The sequence below is a fragment of the Salmo salar genome, chromosome 01, assembly GCF_965601325.2.
Source record: "Salmo salar chromosome 01, fSalSal1, whole genome shotgun sequence".
Lineage (NCBI taxonomy): Eukaryota > Metazoa > Chordata > Actinopteri > Salmoniformes > Salmonidae > Salmo > Salmo salar.
Window position 1 is genome coordinate 140,924,617 of NC_138291.1, and position 12,441 is coordinate 140,937,057.

The window sequence follows — 12,441 nt, forward strand, 5'->3', positions numbered from 1 at the left end:
CTCAGATTGCATTCCCTCTAAGTCTCATGTGCTTCTCATCGGAGTACTCAAAGTATATGCATTAGGAAGATAAATCTGCAGGCCTCAATCCAAAATGAGTAGGAAGAATTGCTTCTTTTGACATATAATTCAAACAGAAGTAAAATACAGAAACTTACCTATGTTGAAGAGTTCTTTAATTTAGTACTTGAGGTAATACGTCTGAAATCAATGGGCAACAGAAAACACACTGGGTAAAAAAACATTTTTGGGCTTTTTATTAATAAAACAAAACCATTGGACATGATAAAATCTGAGCACTAGCGATGGAATAAATAAGTCAAACCAAACCATCAACGTGTACAAGATCATTCTAAACTGAAACAATATGGTCCCAAGAAAACAAGCATCTGACATGTTTTCTCAGCTCTTTATATACACAGTTCATATGAGTTAAACTAGAAGCATTAATCGGCTCAATCAGAATCAGGTGAAAACTAAAACATAATAAAAGATATGTAAAAGACAGATATCTAAAGAAACTGAATGTTGTACATACTGCTCTTCTAACTGTTCATGTCAATTACATAGCATCACTAGTACCAGCTCTGCTGGACTGTAAATGAGGTATATGCTAAGCCGTCCTCTGTCTCCACTAAAATGCCATTTCATTTCATTTCTCTCTATTGAACTGATGTTTGGATGTGTGTATCCACTGATAAACAGTGGGTCAGACAGGCTCATGCTCTGAGATACCCATGTCTACATCATCTGCCATCTGAACTCATTGATTTCCGAGGAAATTAATTATTATTGATTGATGAAGTCACCCGAACCAAAACATACATAAATAGGTTTGAGGTTGATTTTTTTTGGTGTGGAGTTGACAGATTTGTGCGAATATGCGTTCCTTCCTCTATCCGGAAGTTAGGTTGCGACCCACAGAGAGCACCTTGAATGAGGATCTGAGCACCTTGAATGAGAATCTGAGCCACAGTTTGAACTACAAGACTGACTAGACACTGAGGGGAGGTTATGAAAGATGATACACGTAGTAGTACATTTAAATTACCGCGATGGCAATGAAGACTCATATAAAAACTATCATTGTTGTTGACCAAGTGGGAATTTAGCCTGGACACCAACATATTTCTGTCTAACTCCTCAACTCTTTCGTAGTCGTCATGCCTTTTGACAGGAAAGAAGCTGGGAGGAGAAACTTGATTGACACCCAGGCTCGTGGAAAGCTACTGACTCCCTCAAAGTCAATTCTTCTTTCAGATATTTGCAGAATGCAGTTTTGTACAGTACATGTTGTCTTTCTAACAGTAACCAATGTGAAACAAACTGTTTATCGTTGAATGTAAATGCTGAATAAAATCATTAGCGTCAGCTCAATGTTAAAACCATAAGGCAAATAAAAACATGGTACAATAAAAAAAAGTAGTTAAAAACAGTTTGACCTACCGAGTACGTTATATCATAATAATCAAAGCACACCCTTAGATAAAACCTACGTATGCTACAAGCCTGTCTTCGCAAAAAAAAAAAGAAACGTGACCTGAACCACTGTTGTTCTTCCTCTAGAAAACAAAGCAAGTTAAATAAAACTAAAATAACAATAAACTGACAGAAATCCACACCCAGCACAGCAGCAGTAAAACCATAGTGTGCCGTTTTTGTGACATTATACCTTAACAGTGCATTGACCCTCCTGGGCTAAACAACAACCCCAAAACTAAACTAAACAACCTGGAAAGTGTCCTAAACAAACACCGGAACAACCAAAGGTGAGTTAGGGGGGAGGTTTGACGTGGCTCCTGGGTTAAAAGATGAGAGCTACAGATCTAGGATCAGTTTACCTTCCCTTGTATCCTAATTTTAACCGTCAGGGGGGAAAACATAGAAACTAACCTTAGATCACTGTCTAGGGGAAACTTCATCCTACTCTGTTAGCGTGTGGTGCCAGCGTAGAATGTGAAGTCCCATATTGTCAGTGTGTTTGTGTCACAGGTGCAGGTCAGTGTTTCTCTTCTGGGAAGAGCTGGGCTCACAGCGCAACCCCTGGCCATGGAGGGGATAACAGGCTGGTTCATAGAACTACTCGTGGCATTAGTGAGGGAGTGAGTGAGGAAGAAGAGGAGGAGGGAAGGAAGAAGGCTTAGTGGAGGGAGATAAAGTCCTTTCTCCCTCTGCTCGGCAGAGTGTTAGGGGCTACGGGGGGAGGAAGAAAGGGAGGGAAGGGAGGTGAGGAAGAAGATAGAGAAGAAAGGATGCAGCGCATCTATTTCTCCTCGTAGTCCTGAGATGGAGACTCCTGCTTGCTCTTCTTACTGGGAGGAGCCTCTTCCTCCTGTTCCTGCCAGCCCAGAAACACAAACACACAGTCAGATAAGGGTGTTTTAGCTAAAATAAGGCTGTACCAGCTTGTCTCTGCTAACATACATTTTTTGCATTTGAGTCATTTAGCAGACACTCTTTTCCAGAGCGACTTACAGGAGCAACTAGGGTTAAGTGCCTTGCTTAAGGGCACATCCACAGATTTTTCACCTAGTCGGCTCAGGGACTCGAACCAGCGAGCTTTCGGTTGCTGGCCCAACACTCTTAACAGACAGGCTACCTGCCGCCCACAAACATACAAACAACTACAGCTGATGAAGTTATCGGTTCATCTATTTATTTAGAAGTGTGGACGGGATAAAAAAAAACTTAAATTAATCATCTGGTTTCCAGGAGGTCCTCAGGCCACTCATCTTCTTCATGGAGGAAGAGTAGAATATACAGTATAGTAGAACAGAGTACCTGAGTGGCTTCGCGGCTGTCTGAGGTGTCCTTGTCTCCTGAGGACGTCTGTCTGCTGTCTCTCTTGTCCCCCTGTCCTCTCTCTGAGCCCTCCGTGGACAGGTTGCTCTTCGCTGCACCACAAACACATTAACACACGACATGAATCCCCTGGTAAACCTGGCAGATCTGTTACTGTTGAATGACTGCGTTTGACCATCAATTACAAGACATTCTGCTACGAGACATTCTAATGTTGACTATTCATACTTGACCCTTTTTTTCTACAAACAACTCAAGGGATACTGGAAAGGAATTCTAAACCCATTGAAGCCACTGTGTGGTAATATGCAGTAGTTACAAATGTTCACCAACAAAGGTACAACTGGGGAGGAGTAGTACATGTAGGAGTAGAGAGAAAGAGAGAGGGGTAGAGAGAGAAAGAGAGAGGGGTAGAGAGAGAAAGAGAGAGGGGTAGAGAGAGAAAGAGAGAGAGAGGGGTAGAGAGAGAAAGAGAGAGGGGTAGAGAGAGAAAGAGAGAGGGGTAGAGAGAGAAAGAGAGAGGGGTAGAGAGAGAGTTCTATTTTGCACCAGGCTGAGAGAGGTTTCTTGTTAGTAGGGGGTGAAGATGGGAGGGTTGGCAGTTGAAGCCCCGAGGGTCTGGTCACAGCTGAACTCTCTCTCTATATCCTTCTCTCTCCCCCTCTCAGCGTGATGAGTCCCTGAGTACTGCCCTGTGACTTCAGGCCTAACCAGCTAACCAAACAGGAATTGAATATACACTGTTCTTCTAAAACCTGCCATTAGCTTCACCCATCCACTTCTATTAGAAGTGTCTAAGGAAAGGGCCACAATAGGAGGGGATTTCAGGGTTGGCAATTGTCCGTGATATCACGTTGGTAGTGGTGGTGGTGGGTGTGTGTGCGCGTGTCTCACTCCTCTTGCTGTCAGGGCTCTGGTCGCTCTTGGCCTCACTGCTGTCGCCGTGGGATACGGCAGAGGGTTCGGGGGCGGGGCTAGTGCTGCAGCTGGTTTCCTGTTTGATGGGAGAGGAGTCGGCGATGGAACTCTGGTTACTGTTGTCGTCTCGAGAGAGAGAATGAGAGAGAGAGTGGGCTTTTAATTTGGTTTAACTTTCAATTCCATTCTGGGTTCACAGGAATACATACACCGACCCACACACCGGGTGTAAAGTGTCCTACAGAGTTTAAAGCTGCAGAGCCACATGGTTTATTGTGAGATACAGCCGCAACTAGATATCAGCCAATTAAATTATGTTTGTAATTAAGTGATAAGTGACAGCAAGATTCATACAAATATCCATGGTGAAAACCAAATGCTAGTCTAAAAGAAATGTGAGAATTTTCATAGTGGAGATCAAGTTTATAAATTGCTTGGCTGGGCTGATGAGACAATGGATTGCGCAGTGAGATAGAACAGAGTAAATAGGCATTTTAACGTCATAGATTTAGCTGGTGGTAACTTGTGGAATAGACACCGGCTGGAATGCGGTTTTAACCAATCAGCTTCCAGGATTAGACCCACCAGTTGTATAAATCTGCAATAATGGACCGTTCGTCAGAGTATGGCGGCTATGGACTCTGAATTGAGCATTACTCACCATGCATGTCCATCATCCCAGGAGAAGAGCTGTTCTCAGGTGTGGTCAATTCTGACCCATACTTCTCATCCTTCCCCTTCTTCTTCTTCTTACTCTTCTGCAAGACAACAGACAGGGGGCAGAAATACTGGTTACATACAACACAGTGACGTGATGTGAGTTTGAAGAGGTGCTTAGAGAATTCCTGTAAAAGACATATCTTCTGAACTTTAATGCGGCTGACGTGTGTGTGTGTGGGGGGAGGGGGGGGGGGGGTTACATACGTCATCTGCTGATTTGGGCTCAGTCACTGGAACCCACTTGAAGATCCTCAGGGATGTGTCTCCTACGGTCACCCATTTCTTCTCCCTGATAGACACACACAGGTTTAGAATTAATTGAATGGTTCACTTCAATTCCCATTCAATGTTTTTTTAGTGATATAAACTGGACCAGTGGTACACGCAAAACACCATAAAGAACAAAGTCAGACAGAAACAAGAACATGGAGACACTCACAGACTATAGTAATAAAAGTAAATACAATTTCATTGATTGATTAATAGAATAACGGTTCCCAGTGGTGATTTTAGCGCTATACAACTGCTACACCTGGCTATCAACGGAGCCTTGTCTGGCAGCGAAACAGTTGATTCAGCTTCATTTACTGCCTTTAAAAAAACATAGCTGATATGGCTGAATTGCTTAAACAAATGTGATTTCTACTGACAATTGAGATGTACAAACTATGGCATAAGGGGGCAACAAGCGGATAAGAGGCAATCCGTAATTTCGATTAAGACATTAATGAGCGAGTTAGGACGGACGTAGTCAATATAACTATTTGTTCAGCACTTTTGAAATGTACAGCGACAGAATTCAGAACATGGGCCATTCTTACAGTGTTCTCCCTGTACACCAAGTCAGAACCGTAGGATGAATAAAGGGAGCTCATAAGCAGACAATGAAAGCTCTTACAATATTCGATGATTACATTTCTCAAAAACAGGTTATAAGCTACATGTGGACCACCAAGTCAGAACAGTGGGCAAAATGAAGAGGTGAAAATAGAACAAATAATTAGGGTGAGGCACATGGGCTACTAACGGCTAACTTAAGTGATAATGCCCGAGAAGCCAATGTTTGTTGGATATATTGGCCCGGGTGTTGTTAAGCCCGATACAAAGTATTACTTTCTTAGCTACAGTATACATATCTCCCTGGCACATTACATCATTTATGCAGCAGCATACAAGACATGTTAGGACTCACCTTGTTGTGCTGTGCTCACTTGAACAGGAAGGTGGCACGGCGGTCCTTCCTGGGCAAATTTTGTCATCAAACTTTGTCATCAAAGTCTGGCATTCTCTGGATTTATGGTGCTTTCAAGAGAACTGGGAACTCGAAGAAAAAAAAAGGTTGAATCATGATGACATCAGTGATCTTCACGTTGTGACGCTAGAAAGAGGCCCGAGTTCCAGATTTACAATTCAGAGTTGGATGAAAGTTTAAAATGTATTTTACCAGTTTTAGCTAGTTTTTTTCCAAGTTCCCAGTTGTCTTGAACTCACTAAAGTCAGATTTTGCAGTTCTGGGTTAACAGTTGTTTTGAGCGCAGCACAAATCATGCTTCATTGACAGCGTGGTCAATGTTGAATGTTTATAATTTTAAACTAGGAAAAGAGACCCTTAATCTTAGACTTGGGACCACACAGCCAATCCACTGAATAGCAGGCTAATGATTGATTTGCAATGCTTGCAGTTTGCCACTGATTCCTTCCAAACCACTCATTGTTGAATTTGCGAATTCCAACTTGTTGTGTAATGTTTATGTCCAATGGCCGATGAGCACCGATACGTTTTATCTATAATTTCTCTTCATATGACAAGGATTAAATAGGATTTACCAGTAGATTGTCGACTTGATTCATGATGATGACTGCTAGCTAAGATTTAGAAAGTATGATGTTGACATGATCAGTCCAATCAAAGTTACTGTAGATATAATGTGATTTGACATCATTTTATCTGTAGCCAATGACCTTGAGCCTTCTTGGATGGGCACTTCTAATGTAACTCTATGGCAGCACCCAAGGGGCTAGAATTTTAGAGCTCTACCCTTAGACTTGGCGGTGACGTAGTGTCCCCATTAGTCACAGTACACTGAGCCAATCACGGCGCAATGCTCCGTATTTTCTGCTGGCTTGCCCCACCACCACAGAAAGCACCGAGCTAGGTTGAAACACCTGCATTTTGGAGCTGCCTTACTCAAGAAAACAAAAAAAAGAGACCATGTTTGTATGCGGCTTTATTAACTCAATGATATATATATATATATTTTTTTTTACATTGCTTGCAAAATTATGTGACACGTATTAATGCCAAAATAACATGACTGTTTATTTTTTGCTATAAATGTGAGGCTCAAAACAGGTCGGGCAGTCTTGAATGACAGGTCGCCAGTGATGGTTCCCATCCCTCCTAGTTAAAACCAATATGAGGCCTTTTTTGCGTAATAATAAAACAGTAATTGAATTTGTGCACTAGCATATGTGATTCGATACGAATGTGGGCCTGTTACAATTGAAAATCGAAATAGTTTTGATTCAACAGGTACAGACACAATTGATACAAATATGAAAACAAACTTCAGTAGGCTATTAGAATGTTTTAATTCTTTCCATCTTAAAGGTTTCCTGATTGAAGGCTATTTGCAAATTACAATAAGTCCCTACCGCTTTTTAACAGTGAGCTTTCAATTGTTTAGCAGATTCACTTAATAATGGAGACACTCGTGCAGCATCTCAATTTTTATTCATAAAGTAAACAATTCACATTAATCCACTGTTGAAAATAAATGGTGCCTTGATAGAAAGCAATTCATTAACAATTTTTTAATTAAAAAAACGTAATCCAGTGGTATTGCTAAACATTTAAAATGTTATATTTCTAAAACCCTGAGACTGACTCATTGCGTGTTCAGTCAAACATGAGTACTCCCTCTCCCAGCCCCCAAGCGCAATCTCTATTTGACCTAAAGGGCGACTCGAAGCGCTTAATTTAAAACTCCAGACGGTCTAAAAAGTACTCCGACTCTAGAGCGCACTAGTCGTAGCCTATAGTCCCGAAGTATGTTTTTGAATGATTTGCGTCGAGTCGGCGTTCTGAAACAGTCCGCTCTCTCCCTCTCGGCTACTACAACGGCCAGGAAAAAAGGAATGGCTTCATGTGACTGCAACGAAATGGCTTCTGGGTTCAACCCACATTAAACCTTGGTGGAAAATTCTCTAAAATCATAGGGATGTGGTTTGCAGACGATTAGATATAGGTAGTCGCGCACACCACGAGTGCGCCCTAGCGCACCTGAGTAGAGAATCTGTCCTAAATTCCCTTAAAATATCTGCCGTCTTTCAATTGCATTCTCGCTCGTTCTCTCCCCTCACCCCCACCCCCAACAAGCAAGGCTTTTCCTCATGTTAGGTAACGAGTGTTTTTTTCCCTCTTTCTTACCATTTCCGTACTTTCTCAATCGCGGCCATAACCCGCTTGATGTCATCTTTCGCCCTGCTCCGGGTCTCCGCTCGGACCGACCTGCCCGACATTGCCGCGGTTGGAAGGCTAGAATATTTTTAAAGCTCGCCGGCAGTTCAGACACAATGCAAACACTCAGTACAGAGCCAACGCGCCTGCGCCGAGAGGAGAGACGCGAGTAGAGGCCGCAGCTGCAGAGAGTTGCCCTGTTTCCCCGCTGTGATCCACACAGGAGAACAAAGCGACACAAACTCAACTGCGGAAAACTATGGCTAAAACTTATTTGCCGGAAAAAAATACTCTTGGTATAACAACAAAGTAAAACTCTCATGTTGTAGCAATATAGATATATGCCGAAATGTATGTGTTTCTATGCATAGGCTAGATAATAAACTAGGTTAAACTTGAACCACACACAATAGTCTTCTAGACTCCAAAAGACCACAACAATTATTTGAGGCATCCTTTACAAAATTACATAGATCACAAATGAGTGTCTTGGTTTTTATTGCAGACTTTCCGTTAGACCGTTTTTGATACATAAGCAGCACAATATTTTCTCAGAATCAATATTTTTTCACAGAATCAAAGCAACGCTCCTTATTTACTGTTTTTTCACAGTAGTAAATAAAGTTAATAGTAAAACAGAGTGAGAACAATGTGAAGGCAATTGAAGGTTACAAAAAAATGGTTAGGGGTTGGGTTGGTGATCAAGATTGGGGGTTTAGTAAAGTTTTATGTCTTGGACTTTAAAGAAAAAAAATTTGATTTCAGCCTTGTGACTTTACATAAACAGACACCCATGTCATATGTCTCTTTATGGCTAGGATTTCCATAATTTTATGAATGAATAAAGTCAGATTAGATCAAGATCATGAAGTGAAAAACAATGTTTACTTCAAAGTATCATTAATAACACACAGCTGAAGTTCCTTGTTACTTCCCTTATAAGGTCATCATTTCACAAATGACCCTCCTGTCAACTACATGTCTACAGCACATACAAATGTGAAGGTCCTACGCTTCTTCCTTTTCATAACCTCCATAACAGAGACAACATACACTTTCTCATAGCACAACACACACCCCAAAGCCGAAGTGTTCCTTTTTTATCTCTTACTTCCCCTGTCATTAGCACACAAACAACCACAGCTGTCAACTTCAGCAGGTTCTCACTGTTAAAAGGGGCAATCTGCAGTTGCTACAAAAATGTTTGGACTTATAAATTAATGATATGTACCCATTGCATTTTGAAGAATACAACGTATACAGTGCCTTCAGAAAGTAGTCACACTTATTCCATATTTTTGTTGTGTTACAACATGGGATTAAAATTTATTTAATTGCCATTTTTTGTCAACGATCTACAAAAAAATACTTTCTTTATTTTATTTATGGAAAATAAAACACATAAAAAGTGCATTCGGAAAGTATTCAGACGCTTTCCCTTGTCCCCCATTTTTTTAACGTTACAGCCTTGTTCTAAAATGTATTAAATAGTTTATTCTTCTCATCAATCTACACACAATACCCCATAATGACAAAGCAAAAACAGAAATACCTTATTTACATAAGTATTCAGACCCTTTGTTATGAGACTAGAAATTGAGCTCAGGTGCATCCTGTTTCCATTGATCATCCTTGAGATGTTTCTACAACTTGATTGGAGTCCACCTGTGGTCAATTCAATTGATTGGACATGATTTTGGAAAGGCACACACCTGTCTACATAAGGTCCCACAGTTGACAATGCATGTCAGAGCAAAAACCAAAGGAATTGTCCGTAGAGTGCTGAGACAGGATTATGTCGAGGCACAGATCTGGGGAAGTGTACAAAAACAATTATGCAGCATTGAAGGTTCCCAACAACACAGTGGCCGCCATCATTCTTAAATGGTAGAAGTTTGGAACCACCAATACTCTTCCTAGAGCTGGCTGCCAGGCCAAACTGAGCAATCGGGAGAGAAGGGCCTTGGTCAGGGAGGTGACCAAGAACCCAATGGTCACTCTGGCAGAGCTCCAGAGTCCCTCTGTGGAGATGGGAGAACCTTCCAGAAGGACAACCATCTCTGCAGCACTCCACCAATCAGACCTTTAAGGTAGAGTGGCCATGCGGAAGCCACTCCTCAGTAAAAGGCACATGACAGCCCACTTGGAGTTTGCCAAAAGGCACCTAAAGGACTCTCAGACCATGGGAAACATGATTATCTTGTCTGATGAAACCAAGATTGAACTCTTTGGCCTGAATGCCAAACGTCACGTCTGGAGGAAACCTGGCACCATCCCTGTGGTGAAGCATAGTGGTGACAGCATCATGCTGTGGGGATGTTTTTCAGCGGCAGGGACAGAGAGACTAATCATGATTGAGGGAAAGATGAACAGAGCAAATACAGAGAGATCCTTGATGAAAACCTGCTCTAGAGCACTCAGGACCTCAGACTGGGGCGAAGGTTCACCTTCCAACAGGACAACAACTCTAAGTACACAGCCAAGACAACGTAGGAGTGGCTTCAGGACAAGTCTCTGAATGTCCTTGAATGGCCCAGCCAGAGCCCGGACTTAAACCCAATCGAACATCTCTGAAGAGACCTGAAAATAACTGTGCAGCAACACTCCCCATCCAACCTGACAGAGTTTGAGAGGATCTGCAGAGAAGAATAGGAGAAACTCCCCAAATACAGGTGTGCCAAGATTGTAGTGTCATACCCAAGAAGACTCGAGGCTGTAATCACTGCCAAAGGTGTTTCAACAAAGTACTGAGTAAAGGGTCTGAATACTTATGTAAATTTGATATTTCAGTGATTTATACATTTGAGAAAATGGTTGATGAGTGGAAAAAAAACAACAATCAATTTTAGAATAAAATGTGGAAAAAGTCAAGGTGTCTGAATACTTTCTGAATGCACTGTATACATATACACTGCTCAAAAAATAAAGGGAACACTAAAATAACACATCCTAGATCTGAATGAATGAAATAATCTTATTAAATACTTTTTTCTTTACATAGTTGAATGTGCTGACAACAAAATCACACAAAAATAATCAATGGAAATCCAATTTATCAACCCATGGAGGTCTGGATTTGGAGTCACACTCAAAATGAAAGTGGAAAACCACACTACAGGCTGATCCAACTTTGATGTAATGTCCTTAAAACAAGTCAAAATGAGGCTCAGTAGTGTGTGTGGCCTCCACGTGCCTGTATGACCTCCCTACAATGCCTGGGCATGCTCCTGATGAGGTGGCGGATGGTCTCCTGAGGGATCTCCTCCCAGACTTGGACTAAAGCATCCGCCAACTCCTGGACAGTCTGTGGTGCAACGTGGCGTTGGTGGATGGAGCGAGACATGATGTCCCAGATGTGCTCAATTGGATTCAGGTCTGGGGAACGGGCGGGCCAGTCCATAGCATCAATGCCTTCCTCTTGCAGGAACTGCTGACACACTCCAGCCACATGAGGTCTAGCATTGTCTTGCATTAGGAGGAACCCAGGGCCAACCGCACCAGCATATGGTCTCACAAGGGGTCTGAGGATCTCATCTCGGTACCTAATGGCAGTCAGGCTACCTCTGGCGAGCACATGGAGGGCTGTGCGGCCCCCCAAAGAAATGCCACCCCACACCATGACTGACCCACCGCCAAACCGGTCATGCTGGAGGATGTTGCAGGCAGCAGAACGTTCTCCACGGCGTCTCCAGACTCTGTCACGTCTGTCACATGTGCTCAGTGTGAACCTGCTTTCATCTGTGAAGAGCACAGGGCGCCAGTGGCGAATTTGCCAATCTTGGTGTTCTCTGGCAAATGCCAAACGTCCTGCACGGTGTTGGGCTGTAAGCACAACCCCCACCTGTGGACGTTGGGCCCTCATACCACCCTCATGGAGTCTGTTTCTGACCGTTTGAGCAGACACATGCACATTTGTGGCCTGCTGGAGGTCATTTTGCAGGGCTCTGGCAGTGCTCCTCCTGCTCCTCCTTGCACAAAGGCGGAGGTAGCGGTCCTGCTGCTGGGTTGTTGCCCTCCTACGCCCTCCTCCACATCTCCTGATGTACTGGCCTGTCTCCTGGTAGCGCCTCCATGCTCTGGACACTACGCTGACAGACACAGCAAACCTTCTTGCCACAGCTCGCATTGATGTGCCATCCTGGATGAGCTGCACTACCTGAGCCACTTGTGTGGGTTGTAGACTCCGTCTCATGCTACCACTAGAGTGAAAGCACCGCCAGCATTCAAAAGTGACCAAAACATCAGCCAGGAAGCATAGGAACTGAGAAGTGGTCTGTGGTCACCACCTGCAGAACCACTCCTTTATTGGGGGTGTCTTGCTAATTGCCTATAGTTTCCACCTGTTGTCTATTCCATTTGCACAACAGCATGTGACATTTATTGTCAATCAGTGTTGCTTCCTAAGTGGACAGTTTGATTTCACAGAAGTGTGATTGACTTGGAGTTACATTGTGTTGTTTAAGTGTTCCCTTTATTTTTTTGAGCAGTGTATATAAAAAGAAGCTCAACATGTTGGTACAAAAACAAATCAATGCAAATGT

General features: G+C 42.7%; 1 protein-coding gene across 5 annotated transcripts; it reads right to left on the reverse strand.

The window, feature by feature from the left end:
• Positions 1 to 242: 242 nt before the first annotated feature.
• On the reverse strand, positions 243 to 8,061 carry LOC106562575 (B-cell CLL/lymphoma 7 protein family member A). 5 transcript variants are annotated; one of them, XM_082978841.1, is made up of 7 exons: positions 7,871 to 8,052; positions 5,633 to 5,754; positions 4,645 to 4,729; positions 4,382 to 4,478; positions 3,697 to 3,836; positions 2,782 to 2,894; positions 243 to 2,338 (listed from the first exon to the last, which is right to left on the reverse strand). In XM_082978841.1, exons 2-7 carry the CDS (start codon positions 5,710 to 5,712, stop codon positions 2,194 to 2,196), a joined length of 660 nt encoding a protein of 219 aa, XP_082834967.1. In that variant the 5' UTR covers positions 5,713 to 5,754; positions 7,871 to 8,052; the 3' UTR covers positions 243 to 2,193. The 5 variants fall into 5 exon arrangements, with proteins under 5 accessions (XP_082834967.1, XP_082834966.1, XP_045544897.1 ...); XM_082978840.1 differs by having other exon boundaries at positions 5,633 to 5,761; positions 7,871 to 8,033; XM_045688941.2 differs by having other exon boundaries at positions 3,697 to 3,846; positions 5,633 to 5,761; positions 7,871 to 8,031.
• Between the last annotated feature and the right edge of the window lie 4,380 nt (positions 8,062 to 12,441).

Bases quoted from the DNA above. Each gene is read 5' to 3' on its own strand.
- LOC106562575 (XM_082978839.1), bottom strand. From the start codon at position 7,962: ATGTCGGGCAGGTCGGTCCGAGCGGAGACCCGGAGCAGGGCGAAAGAT. The intron at 2,895-3,696 runs GTGAGACACGCG...TTTGTGGTGCAG, and splicing joins GAGCCCTGACAGCAAGAGGA to CGAAGAGCAACCTGTCCACG. The intron at 2,339-2,781 runs GTACTCTGTTCT...CTGGGCTGGCAG, and splicing joins ACAGCCGCGAAGCCACTCAG to GAACAGGAGGAAGAGGCTCC.